At 55.6% G+C, this 19,982-nt stretch overlaps 1 protein-coding gene across 1 annotated transcript; it reads left to right on the plus strand.

Annotated features, from left to right (window-relative positions):
• The first annotated feature begins 1,283 nt into the window (after nucleotides 1-1,283).
• On the plus strand, nucleotides 1,284-14,801 carry SYT12 (synaptotagmin 12). Its single transcript, XM_047070036.1, has 7 exons — nucleotides 1,284-1,317; nucleotides 5,772-5,965; nucleotides 7,944-8,336; nucleotides 11,059-11,274; nucleotides 11,809-11,929; nucleotides 12,790-12,923; nucleotides 14,628-14,801. Exons 1-7 carry the CDS (start codon nucleotides 1,284-1,286, stop codon nucleotides 14,799-14,801), a joined length of 1,266 nt encoding a protein of 421 aa, XP_046925992.1.
• Nucleotides 14,802-19,982: the final 5,181 nt, after the last annotated feature.

Consider the following 19,982-nt stretch of genomic DNA (forward strand, 5'->3'; position numbering starts at 1 on the left):
TTGACCTCAGGGTTGTGAGTTTGAGCCCCACACTGGGTGTAGAAATTACTTAAAAATAAAATCTTTAAAAAATAAAATGAAATGAAAACATAAAAAGCCAGAAGATCCAGCAATACAGGGTTGGCATCCCCTGGGAACGGAAGAGCAGCGGCTCTTGGGTGGGCAAGCACTCTGTAGTTGTCACAGGGTGACCTGTTTGCAGCCTCCTTTGCGGGGCCAGGGGCCGTCCCGTCCTTCTGTGCCCCTGGAGCTGAGGCTGATATAGCTCCTCCCGGCCTCCCCTTTCCAGTCCCTTCGAGTATGTCTGTGAGACACATTTACTTCTCAGCAAGGACAGTAATAAAACTATGAGCAGTCACCTGGGTTCAGGTAATGGCTTGCATGACGCCCGGACCTTTCTAGAACAACCTAGACCTTCCGCATTCACAAAACTTGGAAGTGGAGGGTGGGGTGGGGAGGAAACCATCCTGAGTAGTGGAAGGACTGATAATAGAATATTGTGGAAATGCAGCCTTTCCTTTCCAGTTGAAAGAAAAGCTTTTGAAGTAAGGCTTAGTGAACACCTCGAGGGCCCACGCTAATGAGTAGCAAAGAATCAAAGCCTCCTTGCTGGTCAGCCTGTTGTTGGTAGGATGGAAATGAGGTAGGGGTGCCAGATTTAGCAGATATAATATAAATACAGGATGCTCAGGAACTTTGGAGTTTCAGATAAACAATGAATATTTTTTTTAAGCGTAAGCATGTCCTAAATATTATATGGGACATACTTGTACTAAAAATGAATCAAATTCAAATGTCACTGGGCATCTTGTGCTTTATCTGGCAATCCTGACAGTAAGATGGTCTTAGACTGGTTGAAAAGAGCTTTAAAGTCCATTTTTTTAAAATGGTATTTAAGGGTGCCTGGGTGGCTCAGTCACTTAAGCGTCCAACTTCAGCTCAGATCATGATCTCGCAGTCCATGAGTTCAAGCCCCACGTCGGGCTCTGTGCTGACAGCTCAGAGCCCGGAGCCTGCTTTGGATTCTGTCTCCCTCTCTCTGTGCTCCTCCCCAGCTCATGCTGTCTCTCAAAAGATAAATAAACATTAAAAAAAAATTTTTTTAATGCTATTTAAAAACCACCTACCTTTGGCTGAGCTCTCCTCACAGCTGAGTCTGAGTGCTGGATGACAGGCCCATTGGCATCGTGGAGGTCAAGGCGTAGGGTTGGGGTTGGTGGCCCTCCAAAGCCCTCCCTGCTGACTCTCTTTCCCCCTCCAGGCCCAGCGCTGCAGTGGGCGTCATGGCCATGGACGTGGCAGAATACCACCTGAGCGGTGAGTCCCAGTGGAAGCATGCCATCTCACGGGGCTCCCCGACCAGGCCTAGGGCAGGGGGTGTCAGTGGGACGTCAGTAATGGCCCTATTTTACCAGTAAGGACAGTGACTTGCCCGAGGCCACACAACCTTGGGGACACGGGGCGGGGACCAGTCAGTCTAAGGTCTCGTCATCCTCCTGTGCCAATGGCTCCTTCCTGTGGAACCACCTCCCTACATTTGACTGGAGGAGTCCCCCAGGAGGCCCATGTCCCGTGCTCCCTAAGGAGAAACTGAGATGCAGAATCCGCTCCCCCAGGGCCATTCCTAGAGCCTGTTGAGTAGCCAAGTGAGAAGAAACCCAAGAAGGTTGATGTTAGAGCCACAGGACAATAAGCTCAGAGGTGGCCCAGTCCGGGGATGGCAAATACCTGAGATGCAGCCCCGACCTTCCTGTGTGTGCCCCAGTGGGTGCTGAGCTTGGGAACTGCCTCGAGATAGCAGCCGCTCTCCAGCTGATAGTGGGTGGTGTCAGAGCTGAGACATACTTGCCATGTTTTCTCGTGGGTTCCCCTCTCCATTTATAGATGGGAGAAGGGAGGCTCAGTGCAGGACACAAACCCAGGTCTTCTGACTCCCAGGCCAGTGCTCCCCAACACTCTAGCTGCTCCCCCGGCTCAGCCCCCTACCAGCCCAGAGCTGAGCTGAAGGGTAGACCAGGGACCACACTTTCACCTACAGGCTCCCAGGCCTTGGCCCAGGCCCTGGCATGGCCTTGGGCAAATGATGAAACCTCTCTGAGCCTCCACTTACTCATCTGTAAAACGGGGGGCAGTGAGGCCTGCCTCAAGGACTGCTGGGAGGACTCGGTGACCTAAGTTACACAAAGTGCCCAACCCAGCGCGAACACAACTCTCTCCCAAAGCAGGCCTTTGCACATGCCCTTCCCTTTGCCCGGAGCGCTTCCCTGCCTCTGCCTGGCCAAGCTCCCAGGACTGTGCGGGGGTCACAGGTGCAGATCTGGAACCAGACTGTCAGGCAGCGAATATCTCCTCTGTCCCTCAGCTTCCTCATCTAGGCGATGAGGGTAATAATAGAACCTTCCTCACAGGGCTGTTCCGGGGTCTCCGTGGGTTAATATGCAATGAAGCGCTGGAACGGGGCCTGGCAAAGAGTAAACAGTAAAGGAAGCTATTATTACCGCCACGCCACTCGTCCGCCTCCACCTCCTCCTCATTTCTGGTCTCAGCTGAGGCCTCACTTCCCTTGGGAATTCTTCCCATACCACCCCGAGGCTGTAGTCAATAAAAGGAATAAATAAATGAGCATTAACAGTCATCATCTTGTGTCACCTTCCTGGGGCTTTTCCTTTCAATGCCCCCCTTTCCCAGCCAAGCAGGATGCAGGCTGCACGCCCTCAGGCCCTCCCTCCCCCCAGATCCTCGCTTTCAGGGGAGCCTGGCTCCACTGTGCCGGGTCACCTTGACCGTTATCTGCTAGGACCTCAGAACTCAAGGCCCACCTGCTTCCCTGCCCCTGGGACCACCCAGGCCCTGCCGGGAGCCACCTGAGGTTCACATGGACATCTCACTCTCCAGTTTACCAGGCCATCCCTTATTCATCAGACGCCGAGAACTTTCGTGCCTCGGCAGGGCTCGCCTGGGGCCCTCCGTAGATCTCTGTTGTGGTTTGGGTCAGCCCACAAATTACATTCTGTCAAGAAGTCAGGAGTAAACAGGGCTTGCTCACAGCCCCTCCATCCTGATTTCTAGCTTCTCTCATTTGTCCCTGGTCCCCACCCAGCCTTTATCCATAGGTCCTGTGATTTTTATGTCAAAATTGTGTGGTTAGACCGTGTCATGGATTGATTTTTTTTTTCTTTTAACAATGCTGGAAACGTTTTCCTGCTCTGCCACAGTGACATCCTAATGACCTCGGTTCTCAAAGGCCAGTGATATTCCCTCCCAAGTCAGCACCACCAGCCCCCACTGGCCCCTCAGCTGGACCTTCAGGCTGTTTCCACATTTCTGCTGTTATAAATACAGTCTCGATGACTCACAGCAGACATAAAATTTGCTGGGATTTCTTCCGCAAGATAAATTCCCCAGGGCGGGACCGCTGCTTGGGATGCGTGGTCATCTCCACTCTCCAGATGAGGACGCTCAAGTTCAGAGTGGCTAGGTGGCTTGCCCAAGGAGCCAGGGCACCCGCGGCCAGGCTCTGCATTTCTTACCCTGTGGCCTTGGGCCAATGGCTGGGTGTGCTCACTAGCCTCTCCCAGCCCCGGCTGTCCTACTCTAGCAAGTGGAGGGAGAGACCTCATAGGGTGCTACATGCTGGATACGAGCCAAGGCTGCGGGCCGGGCCCTGCCCTTCTGCCCTGCCCCTAACCTACAATGAGTTAGCATTGTGGATTCTGACTGGAGTTGGCTGGGCTCAGGGGAACGGGCAGGGTGAGGCCTCCCACTCCCAGAGGGGCTGCCACTGCTTCCTGATACCTTTGCAGCCGGGCTTCAGGGGCATGGTGACAGAGAGCTCCCCAGCCCCAAATGCCCCACACTCTCTCCCCCACTGGACACTGAATGCTCTGGGCTCTGTACATCCCCTCCTCTGCTCGCCCTGAACTCCCAGTCCCTGGTGCCTTGGCCTGGTACATTTCTTGCTCCTCCTTCGTATCTCAGTTCAGATGCCCCTCCTCCAGGAAGCCCTCCTGGGCTGTTCTCGTCACTCTGTTTTGTGTATTTATTTGCCTACCTACCTCATCCCTAGACTGTGAGCTGCTTAAGGACGGGGCCTGGGGCTGGGGCGGACTCCCTCACCAGGGTGCTCGCACACCATAGGTGTTCAGTGGATGTGCAGTCGTCAGTCTTCACCCCTGAAATGCCCTCCCCACCTCTTTCTACCCTGCATAGTCTGGGGACTGTGCTGGGTCGAGGCTGTGTGGGGCAGTGGTTACTCCGGCCTGGCCTGAAGTCTGGCTGCCACAGCTGGCCTCCCAGTGCCATTCCTTCCTGCCTCTTTGACCTTGGGCAAAAGGTCATTTATTTTTGTAAATGTTTATCTTTGTGCACCCGTTTCCCCATTTGAATTGAGTATAGAGGCAGCACGGAGAATGGTTTCGAGAATTCTATTTGCCAACAGAAGGTCACTTCTGCTAGTGGGGGCTCACCCAACACACTTGAGGGGGCAGTTAATTACTATGTCTGGGGACAGTGAGACTCAGGGAAAGTTATTTATTTATCAATGAAGAAAGCGCATTTGAGCATTTGGATTTGTCTCCAAGCCCTGCACAGCCTAAAAGCTACCTCTCTCTCACTTCTGGCTGAGATTCTTTTTTTTTTTTTTTTTTTTTGGTAGCAGCTTTATCGAGATAAAATTCACAGACCATACAATTTACCCACTTTAGGCATACAATTCAGTGCACCTAACACCTTGTGTACTCATCAGCACTATTAACTTTTAGAATACATTCATCATCCTCCAAAGCAACCCTGTATTCTGTGTTGCCCCCGCCCCAGTCCCCCCAGCCCCAGATAATCACTAATCAACTTTCTGTCTGTACAGATTTGTCTTGACATTTCAAATAAATAGAATCATACATGGGGCCCCTGGGTGGCTTAGTCGGTTAAGCGTTTGGCTTTGGCTCAGGTGGTGATCTCGTGGTTCGCGAGTTCGAGCCGCTCGTTGGGTTCTGTGCTGACAGCTCAGAGCCTGGAGCCTGCTTTGGATTCTGTCTCCCTCTCTCTGTGCTCCTCCCCCGATCGCTCTCAGTCTCTCTCTCTCTCAAAAATAAAAACATTAAAAATAAATAAATAAATAAATAAATAAATAAATAAATAAATGGAATCTACAACATGTGGGTTTTTGTGATGCCTTTCACTTAGCATGATGTTTTCAAGGTTCAACCACATTGCAACGTGTATCAGTAGCTTTATGTTGCCAAATTATATTCCGTTGTGTGGATGGACTACATTTTGTCTATCCATCAGTTGCTGGACATTGGGTTCTTCTAAATGAGGGTAAAGCAAAAATGGGGTCATTTCTTTTCTCCCCAAACCCCTTCCCTCTTCCTCCAGACCCCAAAAGGCTGCTTTGATTATCTGGAAGGCTATGAGCTCAGAGAACTCAAAAGAAGCGAGAAGAACCCCGTTTGTTGAAAGCCTAAGGAGCGTTTAACTGTTGTTCACAACTCTTTGTCTGGTCTGGCCATGTGTCCCCACCCCCATTCCACCCCTGGTAGGAATGGGTGCTTCTGTGGAAAAGGGGATAGAAGCAGAAATCGCAAGGTACCTATGTCTTATTCAACACTGGATCCCCTAGCACCTAGTACTGAGCCTGGCACACAGTAGTCACTCAATAAATATTTGTTCAGTGAATAAATAAGTCAGTGCTGAACTGCCTGCTTCTTGGGTGGGAGTCTCTAACCACTGGGGGACCCAGAGCCTACTAATGAGAGGCTGCCTTTCCCTTGCAGTCATCAAGAGCCCTCCTGGCTGGGAGGTGGGTGTCTACACCGCTGGGGCCCTGGCGCTGCTGGGCATTGCGGCCGTGAGCCTGTGGAAGCTCTGGACATCGGGGAGCTTCCCCAGCCCCTCCCCGTTCCCTAACTACGACTATAGGTACCTTCAGCAGAAGTATGGCGAGACGTACGCAGAGGCCAAGCAGAAGGTGAGGCTTCTGTCCCGGCGGTGGCCTCCCCTCCCTCCCCGCTCCCTTGCTCTCTCCTGGTTAATTTCCTCCTGTGAACAGACACCCTGGTCCTCCTCCACGTTTCCAACATAGCCCAGTGCTGCGAAATCAGTGAATACTCGGTGAGGGACTGAAAGTTTTCAATTTTAAAAACCATCCTGGGAAAAATACAGGAAAAAAACAAGCAAAACCCCTCCCCAAATGTCACCACCCAGTGGCAAATAACTGTTAACTGTATTTTAACTGTTAACATTTGGATTTCTTTCTCTCCGGTATTTTTAATGTATCCTCCAGTCTTTTTTCCATGCATAGGTTTTTATACAACGGGTGTCATTTCTACACAGAATTTTATACCCTGCTCTTTTCATCTCCCAGCCGAAAGCATTTTCCCATAATGTTGAGCCCCCGTCATAAGTATTATTTTAGCGTCAGATTCCTTTTTTATGTACGTGCCATGATTTACTAAATGCCATTGTAAATAATGCAGTGAATGTTGTATATGTAAAACTTTGTCTTCATTAGGGTTATGTACTTTGAATGGATGCCCAGATGTGGAATTACGTGTCAGGGACTACAAACACTTTTAGGGCTCTCAATATATACTGCTGAATGCTTCATCATTAGACGCTTGGCAGAGAATTTTTCTAGTATCATATAGAGTTCCAGAGACCACAGCCAGAATCTTTTACCAGATAGCAGCCCCACATGCTCATTCGTTTGGGGTGTGAAGGGACTATCTCCCATGTGGGGGGGGGGGGAGGGAGGAGGGGAGAGAGAGGCGGAGACTGTAAATTGGCACAACTTTCCCAAAGAGCATTTTGGCAACATGTGTCAGCAGCTTTCGAAAGGACTGTGTCCTCTGAGCTAGGATTTTAAGAAAGCTATTTGATTCTGCATTATTTATATTTATGAAAAATTAGAAACAACATAAATGTCCAACAGGGGGTCTGTAAGGTAATCACAGCTGTCCATTCAGGGACAAATTGGTGGCCCATTTTTAAGATGATAGTAATGGGGGGCACCTGGGTGGCTCCATCAGTTAAAAGTCTGATTTCACCTTAGGTCATGATCTCGCGGTTTGTGGGTTCGAGCCCTGCCTCGGGCTCTGTGATGACAGCTCAGAGCCTGGAGCCTGCTTTGGAGTCTGTGTCTCCCTGTCTCTCTGCCCCTTCTCTGCTCACGCTCTGTCACTCTCTCTCAAAAATAAGTAAACGTTAAAAAACATTTTTTTTTTTTAATGATGGTAAAATGAGGGCTATGCAACAGCATGGGAGATGCTTGTGGCACAAAGACTTTTGTTTTCCCAAATCCTGAGGTCAACTTAGTGAAAGGAAAAATTTGAGTTTTAGGATGAGTGTTACCCAACACAAAAACCTTCTGTTGTGAACATTTTGGTAAACATCCTTGGAGGCTGCCCAGTAATCTGTTGAGTAGCTATCGTCTAGTTATTCTTACCCGTTCCCCCTGCTAACTACTTTTCCTTTAAAATTTTTAAGGTTTTTGTTCATTTTTGAGAGAGAGAGACAGAGTGTAAGTGGGGGAGGGGCAGAAAGAGAAGGAGACAGAATCCAAAGCTCTGTCAGCACAGAGCCCGACGCAGGACTCGAACTCACGAACTGTGAGATCATGACCTGAGCCAAAGCCAGACGCGTAACCGACTTAGCCACCCAGGCGCCCTACTACTTTTCCTTCTTACAAACGTCACTGCAGTGAACATCTTTGTGCGTGGAACTCAGTCCATATCACGAAGCGTTTTGAGAAAAAGCTTTCTTCCCTCGGGGTTCGGGAGAGAAAGGTGAGTGATGTGAAATGGCATTAAACAAAGAACTTCCTGACTAGGGCAGGCACCGTTTCTGCACACAGGGAACGGAGGTGCCTTGAATGAACAGGGCTTAGGAGACCAACCAACAGCCTGTTGCATCTGCCATGCTCCCACGTCCCGTTTTCTCTCCCCCAGAGAGTGCCTGCCTGGAATGCCCGGCGGGCCAGCACTCGGGGACCGCCCAGTCGCAAAGGCAGCCTCAGCATCGAGGACACGTTTGAGAGCATCAGCGAGCTGGGGCCCCTGGAGCTGATGGGCCGGGAGCTGGACCTGGCGCCCTACGGGACCCTCCGCAAGTCCCAGTCGGCCGACTCCCTGAACTCCATCTCCTCCGTGAGCAACACCTTCGGGCAGGACTTCACGCTGGGCCAGGTGGAAGTAAGCATGGACTACGATGCCACCTCCCACACCCTCCACGTGGCCGTGCTGCAGGGCAAGGACCTCCTGGAGCGCGAAGAAGCCGGTTTCGAGTCCTGCTTCATGCGCGTCAGCCTGCTGCCCGATGAGCAGATCGTGGGCATTTCCCGGGTGAGTGGGGGCAGGGGAGGCACGCGCGGGGCTCTCGGGGAACCCTCCCCAGGCCGCCAGGCCCGCGGGGCCGGGCCGGATGTGAGGAGGGTGCTACGCCACAGCTCTGGGTGCTAATCCCAGAGCCGGAGGTGTCACTAGCCTGACGACTCCCGCCGTGCGCGGTTCTCGGCAATCCTACCACGTATATCCAGTGGGTGGCAATTGTCCGTTCCCATGCCTGTCCCCCGGGTCAGCTTGGGGTCCGGCTAGGAAAGGGGTGACGTGTTCAAGTTGGCTAATTTGGGGACAGCTTAATGACAGGACTGTTAACAGTGGTGTGGGGCGGCCTCAGGGATGGAGCGGCACCCTCGTCTGAAGGGGCGAGGGGAAGGGGAGGCCAAAGGGGAGAGGTGCGTGGCGGGGCTGCCACACTGATAGGCGCTGTGCCCTTTGGTTAGGGGACATGCTCAGACCACAGCAGTACCGCAGGGAAGGACCTAGGGAAAGAGCACCCCCAGCTCCCTGGGTCCTCTGGTTTCCCTGGAGTGACCCCCATTGTCCGACCCCAGACCCCACCAGAAGCCAGAGGCCGAAGGAGCCTGTTGATCAGCCCATGGAGGTCAGCTCCTGGGGGTGAGAACAGGGTGGGGAAGGCACCCAGCACCCTGCCCCACCAGGCTAGCCCTCCATGGGTCCCTCTGTCTCGCCAAGGGAGGGAGCAAAGCCTTCATGAGACACGTTCTACTCCAGGCTGGATTAGGGGGAGCAGGGGCCCAGATGCCACGGTTGGGAGTCCTCTGAGGTGGGTAAGGTTGACGCCCAGCGGCCTCTAACCAAAGCAGGTGGAGCCTGAGGGTCTGTAGGACCTAGTGCTTTCTGAAGAGTCACCTGTGTCCAGTCACTCTACAGTGTTGAAGCGGGCTGTCCCTCGGGGGTGGACACCATCATCCCTCTCCCAGCCCACCCTGCCTCCCTCACCCCAGGATGGTCAACAACTGACCACAACCCTGTGCATGTGGGGCCCAAGAGAGGCAGTTGGTGAGTGGTAAGGAGCAGGACCCTAAAACCTCACCCTCTGGGTTGAAATATCAGTGTCCCACTTCCTAGTAGCGTGACCTTGGATAAGTCCATAAGCTCTCTGCGACCCAGCTTCCCCATCTGTCATATGAGCAACATAATTCTTGAGGAAGGGGTGTGCTACTATATGCAGAGTCCTCAGCCCAGTCCCTGGGAAGTGATCAACAGGTTGTGTATCAGGACCATGAAGTGTCCCTGTTGAGCCTGGATCCACGCTGCCTATGGCCTGGACTGCCTGGGAGATCCTGGGTGGTTCTGGACACCTTCCGTGAGAAGGGACATTAGCAGACAGCAGCCACCACAGCCTGATGTGTGCTGAGAGTCTGGTTCACAGAGCCCACCCATCCGTGATTCTCTCATTAGCCCCAGTGGGATGGACCGAGGGCATCTTACAGATGAGGAAACAGGTTCAGGAGAGTGCTTTGCCCAACACGTCCCCAGGACCTGGCCCGGGGGTTCCCATTTCCCGTCACCTGTGTGCTCATAAAACATAACACACAGAGAATGGATAGTTCGGGAACCCGAGCCCCTGTGGACAAGGGACAGCAAAGTGACTCATGTGGCAGGAGGAGGGAGAGATGGGGCCAGATCATGAAAAGCCTAAATGCCAAGGTCAAGATCAGGAGGTAGACTTAATCCCACAGGGGAAGGAGCCCTTGAAGGTCCTCAATCAGGCAGTTGGGTGGGGAACGTGGCTCCCAGGGAGCAGTGGAAGAGGAACCTTCCCACGAGCCAGGCAGTGACCAGAGTGTGCTTCAGTGCGCCTGGAGGTGCTGACAGATTCATTCCCAGGAAGGCAGGCTTCTCAGCATCCTAGCCCAGCTAGTCCCAGCAAGTAGGTGGCTGCCCCCAGGCTGGGCAGCCCCCCAGCCTCAGGCGAAGTGCCGGAGATGAGAGCTCCTCTCTAAATATCGCCAGGCAGTGACTAAGGCAACCCCCAATGGGAAAGGGGAGCCGTGCCCACCAGGACACCTTCCCGGGGGGGGGGGGGTGTGCCCACAGCTTCCTGGGAGGAGGCCAGAGGCACCCACCAGGCAGGACGGGGCTTGGAAGTGGAGTCTTCCCAGCCTCGCCCGATCGCTCCATCCGTCCGTCCATCCCACAACATTCAGACCATCCTGGGCCAGGCTCTGCGGGGGCCGGGACATCAGCAGCTCTCGACTCCACAATTACCTGTACTTCCTGCACGCCTGGCCCAGGGCTGGACCTGAACACACACGACAAAGAGGAGACCAGTCTCTCCTGGGCATCGCGAGGGTTCTGTGGAGCCGTGCGCACTGAGGGTGGGAATCAGTTGGTGTCAGAGTGTGGAAGCTTCCAGTGCCGCCACTGAGAGGAGGACAGGGGGCTTTTAAATCCTCAGGGCTGGGGTGGCCGGCTGGCTCAGTCAGTAGAGCACGCGACTCTTAAATCTCAGGGCTGGGGGTTTAAGGCCCACGTCGGGTGTGGAGCCTACTTAAAAAAAAAAAAAAAAAAAAATCCCCAAGGCTGAGCCACCAAAGAAAGAATTGGCATTGAGGTCGTGGGACAGCAGAGCCAGGACTCTAGCCCAGGCCTCTGGACTCTCTGTCCGGTGCTCTCTCCCCACCATGGCCTCACGGGCGTCTGGCTGCCACCTCCTCCCCAGAGCTGAAGCTCCCTCCACGTCCCTTTCTCTGTGCAGATCCAGAGGAATGCCTACTCCATCTTCTTTGACGAGAAGTTCTCCATTCCCCTGGACCCTGCAGCCCTGGAGGAGAAGAGCCTGCGGTTTTCCGTGTTTGGCATCGATGAGGACGAGCGGAACATCAGCACGGGCGTGGTGGAGCTGAAGCTTTCTGTGCTCGACCTCCCGCTACAGCCCTTCAGCGGCTGGCTCTACCTACAGGACCAGAACAAGGTCAGTCCACCCATGAAGAGAGCGTCACACGCACCCATCTCCGAGCGGGGAGTCCACTGTCCTCCACGACAGCCCGAGCCCTGACTTCTTTAGGAAATGACAGAGAGAGAGGCCTGAGCCACGTTCACAGAAACTGTTTACCGCATGAAGCAAAAATGCCCTAATTACTGTTTACCACTCTTCTGTCGTTGCTATTTAAGCAGAGGATATACGAACCCAGTCCACTTGGACCTCTGTGTGCTACTGCTACAGAATGTTTTCCCTGGGCTGGAATGAGGGACTGCCTCTGGTTGCCACAGGCAACCTCTGGTCCTCCTTCCAAGGCAGGACCCAGGCCTGGTGGGAGGGGGGGGCTGGCGCATGCCTCGTGGAGCGGGGAGTGGGGCCCCTTTCTCAATCCCACCAGCCTGGTGCCTCATGTAAGGGCAAGAGTAAAAACTTCTCAGTGGAGAAGGAAGTTCCTGCCTTTCCCTGGACCTCTCAAGTCCTCAGGGGGGCCTCGGAAGCCCTCTGAGCCAGTCACCTGTCCTCCAGGCTGCCGACGCTGTGGGCGAGATCTTGCTGTCCCTCAGCTACCTCCCTACGGCTGAGCGCCTCACTGTGGTGGTGGTGAAGGCCAAGAATCTCATCTGGACCAACGACAAGACCACGGCAGGTAAGGCCCTGCTGGCTGGCTGGCTCCTTCACGTGGCTGGTGGGAGCTGTGACCCAGCTGCTAGGCCAAGGGCAGCGGGAGGCGTCAGCAGGTGTGGGGCATCGTACCAGGCCCCTCCACCCCCAGCTTTGGCCGAGCTCAGGAGCCAGGAGCCCAGGAGTTCAGGATGGTGGGGGAGATGGGAGTCTGAGAGCAGGTGCCTGGGGTGCGGGGAAGAAACCACGGTAGACAGACACCCGCTTCCCAGGACTAGAATTCATGACAGAAGCTCCACTCCCAGAAATTGGACTGTATCCCAGATCCCACATGGGGGCCAGGGCCACCAGGAGGGTGTGGGTGCCAGGCAGGACCTGATGCCCCTAGTCTACAGGAGCAGAACTAGAAACCAAGGGCTGGGGGAACGACCTAGCGGGAGCCTCGGGGGATCCATGGTCCAGGCAGGTACAGCAAGGACACCCAGTGCGGGGAGGGTGACAAGTAGAGAGGGACTCATTATTTCAGAGTTGGGCTCCACTGAGCGGGCGCAGGGTGACTCAGGCCTGACGTCTGTGCTCATTATAGAATGAGAAGTGGTGGGTCCTTCCCACTCCCCAGAGCGTCACGTGAAGGGAGCACTTGTGTGGGCCGGGAGGCAGTCTGCCTGAGCCCAGGGCCCAGCTCTTCTCCTGACTCGTGTAGGAGCCTCAGTTTTCTCATCTGTAAAATAGGAAAGAAATAAAGGCCCAATGGCAGGACTGTAGGAGATAATGGCAACAGAGAAGGCTCGGGGAACTTGGAGCCAGCAGGCTGCGAGGACCAGGCAGAGCTATGCCAAGTGGATGTGGCCTTGGCCCTGACCCCCACCCCTTGCTCACCCACAGACCCCTTCGTCAAAGTGTACCTGCTTCAGGATGGGAGGAAGATGAGCAAAAAGAAGACAGCCGTGAAGAGGGATGACCCCAACCCAGTGTTCAACGAAGCCATGATCTTCTCGGTGCCAGCCATCGTGCTCCAGGTGAGGGGGGATGGCTCAGGGGTGGAGGCCAGGCCAGGTGGCTCCTGGGCTCTGGGGCCACTCCAGGCCCTTGGCCTAGCTTCTTAGGGTTCCTGCAGGTGGTACTGGTTTGTCTCAAGCCCTCCCTTTCTAGTTGAGAGGCATTTATGGAGCACCCACTAGGTAGTAGCCCTGTGGTCAGTGCTGGGACACAGGCACTGCTTCCTTGTTGCTCACAAGGGGAAGGTGGAAAATCCCCAGACAATCCTTTTTTTGAGAGAGAGAGAGAGAGAGAGAGAGAGAGAGAGAGAGAGAGCACAAGTGAACGAGGGTAGATAGAGGGAGACAGAGAGAATCCCATGAGAGGCAGAGAGAGAGAGAGGGAAGCAGGGCTCACCCGAAGAGGGGCTCGTACTCACCTGATGCAGGACTCGAACTCACAAACCATGAGATCATGACCTGAGCTGAAGTCAGATGCTTAACTGACTGAGCCACCCAGGCGCCTCTCCAGACAATCCTAATCCACTAAGCGCGTGCCAGACTTTGGCGGCCCGGGGAGGCTTTAACGAGAGGGCTTAGCTAAGCCGAGATCTGGAGGAAGCCGGTTCCCGGTGGAAGGAGCTGCAAAGGCCTGCAGATGAGCCAGGGGAGCCCAAGGGCCCACAGTTCTGGCCCGAAGTCTCTGGAGACTCTACCTGCAGAGACCCTGCCGAGCTCCCCACACCTCCATGGATTTCAGAAGGTCATGGGCCCCAGGGAGACCCCTCTCCTGGCACAGATGTCACAGACCAAGGGTGGGGGGTTACAGAGGATATGGCCTGTGCCACACCGGTGGCCCTGCTTGCATGCCTCAGAGGATGGGGAGCTTACCACCTCCCCTCACTACCTCCTTCCATGCTGGGGCATTCCTGCCAGTGAGAACGTCCTTTTGTGCCCTGAGCCAAAACCTGCCCCTGAGTCACGGGGCTGTACAGAACCCACCTAATCTGACACCCCATCTGAATTTGAAAGCCCAGAACTCTGCCTTACTCTGGAAGCTCCTAATCCAGGCAAATATCCCAGTGCCTGGAGTTGGTGCTGGGTGTCCTTGCCTTGTCCTGCCACCTTCGTGGGACAGACTGTCCATCTGTCCCCTACTTCCCTCGGAGCGGCTGTAGCGCCTCTAGTCTACAGCCTCCGAGGGTGGGAGACCTCTTCGGGCCAGGGCGGCGGTGGAGGAGGAGGGAGAGCGGGGCTGAGGAGAAGAGAGAGAGGGTCAGTCTGGGTTTGGGTTTCAACCTCTCCACTTCGATCTCAAGCACATTCTTTTCCTTCCTCAGCTGTGAGTCCAACATGTGATCATATTAGGAATAACCAGACATCTGAGATGCTCTGTGTACAGGCACTATTCTAAGCAGTCGACACATTTTAACTCATTTTGTTCCCGGTACAGGTAGGAACTACGATTATTACCATCCTCCAGATGGGAGGCTAAGTAGGAAGAACCCAAGGTCACACAGCAAGGGAGGTGGTGAGGCCAGCATCTGAACCTGGCAGTCCAGAGCCGCCACTGTGTCGGGAGGCAGCAGCAGAAGCCTGTGGGCATAGGCAGATCAGGGGTACAGATTCAGGGAGCCACTCCTGGCAGCCCGCTGGGGCCTGGCACCTGTAGACAGGGTCCTGGGAGCCACGGAGGGCCTCCGGGACTGCCCCCGGTCCCCAGCACCCATGTCACTTCCTCCCTAGGACCTGTCTCTCCGTGTGACGGTGGCTGAGAGTAGCAGCGATGGCCGAGGGGACAACGTGGGCCATGTCATCATCGGGCCGTCAGCCAGTGGCATGGGCACCACGCACTGGAACCAGATGCTGGCCACGCTGCGCAGGCCCGTGTCCATGTGGCACCCTGTTCGGCGAAACTAGCAGCTGGAGAACGGGCCAGGGTGGGCACTGAGCTGCCTGGGGCCCGGCGCAAGCTCCGCTCTGATGCCCCTCCATAGTCCAGCAGGAGCCATAAATGCTGGGGTCCCCCACTGGAGCCCCCATGAGCCATCTTGGTCCGTCTGTCCAGACTGCAGTGGAGGAACAGGCCTGGCCAGGTGTCTAGGGACCCAGGATTTTCTCCCACTGAGGACCAGCTGTGGCTGGGCTGTGACCCAGGAACGGGCAGCCTGGCACTGGCCCTTTGTGCCCCCATTTTAAGATCCCCAACAGGCTGCTGGGAGGCCAGTGCCAAGCTCGGCCACATGCAGGAACCGAGTGAGTCTTGGGGGCCAGGTGCTGTGCTAGGCACCAGCAGTCGTGACATGAACAGGACACAGCCCCTAGCATGTCCGGAGGGCAAGACCCCCTGCCCTGGGGATCTGCTCAGTGCTGAATGTGGACTTGGGAGGGCTCTGGGGTCTGCTAGGACGAGATGGGAGCCGAGCCCTGAGGGGCAGGGAAAGAACTAAATGTGTCCCAGGCAGGCAGCCAGCCTCAGCAAGGCAGGGACATGAACTTCCGTATCACAAACTGTCCTACTGCAGTGGACACGAGGGCCTTTCTCTGCGCAAGAGAAGTGACCAGGAGACCAGGCCAAGCAGAGGCCTGCAGGGTGCGGCAAACACTGGCTCTGGAATCACGCTCTACGAAATCTGCTCCCTTGAACCGTGACCCTTGCAAAGCCCAGAGGTCTGAAGAGGCCCAGAGCCAGGTCCTTGTGTTCGGTCCCAACTGAATTAGGCATTGGCTCCACGGCGTTTGCTGGGGTACCTCCAGGCTAGGCCCTGTTGGGAAGAGAGATGCCTCGGCCTCTAGGGAGCTGGAGGGCAGTGGGAGGGCCAGAATACAGACTGCAGGGGGCCCATGGGAGAGGCTTTTGTGGGCTGCCGGTGCGTGGTGTAGCAGGAGGCCCTCGAGCTGGGCCTTGGAGGAAAGGGGCTGCCTGAGCTGGGGCATTGAGGGGAAGTGGAGGGGTGTCCGGATGGAGGGTGGGGTGGGGGCAGGTTTGAATGCCAGACGGGGAAGGAGGTGGCACTGGGTGTCCTAGGTCGAGTTCCAAAAGCAGACCCTGAGATTCTCAGGCGAGGGGTTTATGCAGGGTGGGGGTGCGGGGGAGGCAGGGAGCCCTCTGGAGAAAACTGTAGGGGAGAGAGGAAAGCCAGGGAGCAGGGACAGAAGCTAAGTAAGTTGTGGCTTTAGGAGTGTCTAGCTCCAGGCTGATGGCTTGAAGTCTGATGGAGGAGCTCTGTGACCGGCACCCCACAGGGGTCCTGCCCAGAAGCAAACGGGCTGGGCTGTTTTGCCCCCACAGGGCTTTGGCTACCACCCCACCCCAGCTGGAGGAAGAGTGCATACCTTCCAGATGTCGCCGGCTGAGGCGCCTCCCATCCGCCAAAGGCAGCCCCAGAGGGGTGGGTGCCCCTGCTGGTTCATCAGGATGGGGTGGGGAGCGGGGCGTGTTGTGGCATCTGCTCCCAGGGGCCACCCTCAGGTCAGGACATGGGCCCTCCGGCTGGCTGCCTCTGGTCCTGATGAGCTACAGAGACCCAGGCCCAACCAGTTATCTCCAGTGATGCGGCGGGAGCCCAGAGTGGTCATGGGCTGGAGGCAGAACTGTGGCTCTCCCCGCCTAACACAGCTGTGGCCCAGGCCTGTGGCCCATACCAGGAGGTCTGCACGGCCCAGGCCAGCACAGGGTCCGGGGACACAGCTGGTGAGCCTCTGGAGCTGGGGAGACGCCAGACTCTTTTCTGCCCCAGTGGCTCCGCAGTATAGGCCATTTACTCCCACCTTCTCTTCCCCCTCTTTCTGTCCCTCTGACTGCATGAAATGTTGACTGTGTACCCGAGATGGGCATGGTGGGGACCAAGTCTGCTGACTGGAATGATTCTAGAACCAAAATAAAGCTGGGGCAGGAAGGAGGGGGCTTCCAGGGAGCCTTGCTCAGCCCCAAATCACCTTGGTCTCTTCTCCAGGAATCAGGGACTTGTGTGGGTTACTCTGAGTCGATTACCCTGCTGCTGGGTGCCCAGAGGGAAAGGAGACCACCACAGGGACCAATGCCATCAGACTGCTTGGGAAGCTCTAAGAGGGGGACCCTGAGTCAGGTCTGGCGGGGAGGATAGCGTTAGGGAATATCACGGAGGGCTTCCTGGTGGTATCGCTGAGTTGTCTTCAGGGCAAAAAGAAGTGTAAGGTCGAAAAAGGTGGATAAGGCCTAAAAAGCATTCCTGGAAGAGAGAACAACACGCACAAAAGGGCAGGAGTGGGCAAAAACTTGGCCAATTTGTCAACCTTGCTAGAGCAAAGTTGGGGGAGGCTGGGGAGAAGGGAGCCAGAAGAAAGGCTTAGAGGGGAGGAGGGTCGTGCAAGTTCAGTGCGTGCTGGTACCAGCCACAACCCTACCTACTTAGAGGGAGGTACCGTTGTACTGTGGTCATCCCCTCTTTTGCAGATGGAAACCGAAGCTCAGAGAAGTTAGGCAACTAGTCCAAGATCACACAGCCAGAAAGTCTCAGAGCGGGCATTCAAGCTCCAGCTGTCTGGCTCCACAGCTCAGGCCCTTAACCATCAAGCTACACTGTCCCCTTTCACCAAGTCCTCCAGGGGGGGCTGAGGGGCAGCGGAGAAGCCCCTGTGGATCCCAGGCTGCTCTGGCTTCTCCCTCCCCTGCCCTGGAAGATCACAGCAAGTGCTGGAGGATGACCTGGGTGGGGATTACCAGCCGCCCCCAGGAAGCCTGTGAAGAGCTCTCGTGGACTCCCCCTCTTGCTGGAGGAGATGAAAGCAGGAGCCTTGCAGTGCAGGGAGGACTGTGCACCTGGTGGAGGAGAACTACTCCACCAGTCAGGGGAACTACTTGGTGTCGCATGTGTCTGGGGAGCCACACAGCCACTGGGCCCGGTCAGAGGAGCAGGTCAGAGGGAGGGGGGAAGAGGCTTCTGAGCGGCTTTGGAAGTGATGCGCAGGGACACCGGCGAGCGCTGCTCTTGGTCAGCGCGGGGCAGTCTGAGCTGCTTCTCAGTTTCAGGTTCATTCCGCACAGCCCAGAGTGCACTACTGACCTCTCTTTTCTCCTATACCCCCCACCCCACCCGTTCTTCCCCCTCCCAGCCCTAGGCCCGTGGGCCTGCCCCCAGTGTCCCAGGCCCCCTCCATCTGGGAGCCTTCAGGGATCAGCCGAGCCGCACCCAAAAGCACAGGTATGGAGGTCAGTGACCTGACCTCGGCAGCGGCTGGGCCACACCTGCGTGTGGAGGGGCAGGGCGAGCCACTGTATCATCCACAGCCGACTGCCGCTCAGACCTTCACTTCCTCTCTCCTGCCCCGGCCATCTATGCCTGCAGACACCCAAAGGGACAAACGGAAAGGCTAAATAAACACTAAGATTGGGCCACGAGGGCCCCTCAGCCTCTGCCCACCCTCACCCATTATCAACCTCATTCCACCCAGAAGGATCGAGAATGGGGAGGCGGGGAGAGGAGGCAAGGGCAGGAGTCCTGCCTCCCCAGCCCTGAAGTCCAGTTAAATGGTAGCTGGAGTTGAGCTGATCTGGGGGAGACCAGACAGAAGGGACCTTGGGAGAAGAGGCACTTCTGGGTTCTACCTGCCATAGTTTGGACAAGTCCCTTCCTGTTGAGAGCCTCAGTTTCCCCATCTTGTCCCCTTCTTGTCTTAACAAGAAGAACTCTAAAGGCTCCCCACACCTCTGACTTTTGGGGATTCTGTGTGGAGGAGCTCTAAGGCCCCAAATGCCTTGGTTAGAATCTCAGCTTCTCCACGTATCAGCTGTGGGATCTTGGGCAAATTATCTGTCCTCTTTAGGCCTCAGTTTCCTCCTTTGTCAAAGGATAAGAATAATACATAATAGGATGGAATGAAATGTACACGTGCCAAGTGTATGTCACCCAGGAGATGCTCAGTAAACGTGCGGCCAGGGTTTTGGGTGAAAGAGTTCTCTGGCCACGGGCAAGACCTCTTGGGATCTGGTGTTTGAGATGAAAGGGAGGGGAGGGCACATAGGGAGGCGGGAGGAGCAAAGATCCCACCAAGGCATCCCAAGGGTGCATAACTGGACCTCTGAAGTTCCATGCACCACCGGCATCCACGTTCCCTCTCCTTCAACCACCCATCCGCACCCCACGCCCCAAGGCAGGAACTCCAAGCAGAGCCCACAGCCCTCATGATGATGGTGCAGGGAGCAGAGCGGCCACATGGCGGCAGCAGAGACTCGGCTGGGGCCCCAGGGAACTCCCGGCCTCAAGGTGGATGGGGTGGGATGCCAGGTGGGCTTGAGCAGATGGAGGCTGGAGGGTGGTCACCTGTCTGCTGACCCTGCAGTCAGGTCATGCACTGTATTTACTCAACTATGCGATCATTTGTTCCTGTTTTCATTTCTCCAAGTTTGTCTGTTCTTTTGAGTCAACCAATCTTCCTTCTTTCCTTCCTCTCCTCTCTGCCCCATTTTCCTTCCTTTCCCCTCTGTCCAACCAGGCAGTCAGTTGGACATAACATCTTGAGCCACAGCTGGGTGCCAGCCTGGGGCAGGCACTGCTGTCTAGGGGTACAGAGGTTGGCCTTGGTCTCTGGCCTTTAGGTGCTCAAGGCTGGGGGCTGGAAGATCCTGCCTGGCCACCTGCATCCCCAGGAGAGGATTCCATGGCAGGCCGAGGGCCAGCCTGGCCACCTCTGATGTTCTGGGGTCTGCAAGGCAGTTGCCCACTGTGCAGAGTGGCAGAAGAGCTCTGGACTTGGGACTGGTGGGGTCTCAAGGGACAGAGACATCCACAGGCCTTCAAGGATAGCCCCCCCCCCCAAGAAAACAGTAAACAGTACCCTGGCCAGGCAGACTGTGACCTGGGCCACCTCCAAAGTAAGCCCCAGTAAAATGGTGCTGTCCAGGGCCCAGCAATGTCTGAGATTCAGGGAAATCCCTGGCCAACCAGAGCAGATTCCCCTTACCCAGTAACTAAGCTCCCTCCTGCAGAAGCATGAGCATAAAGTGGAGGTAAGGCTGGGGCTTCACATCAGGAGATCTGGGTTCAAATCCTGACTGTGTCTAGCTAGGCTGAGATAAGCCACTGCCTTTCTCTGAGCCTCAGTTCCCAAATCTGTAGAATG

This window comes from Lynx rufus, unplaced genomic scaffold (genome assembly GCF_022079265.1).
Source record: "Lynx rufus isolate CCGP_SWC_20201006 ecotype Redwood Valley unplaced genomic scaffold, mLynRuf1.p SCAF_9, whole genome shotgun sequence".
Taxonomy (NCBI): Eukaryota; Metazoa; Chordata; class Mammalia; order Carnivora; family Felidae; genus Lynx; species Lynx rufus.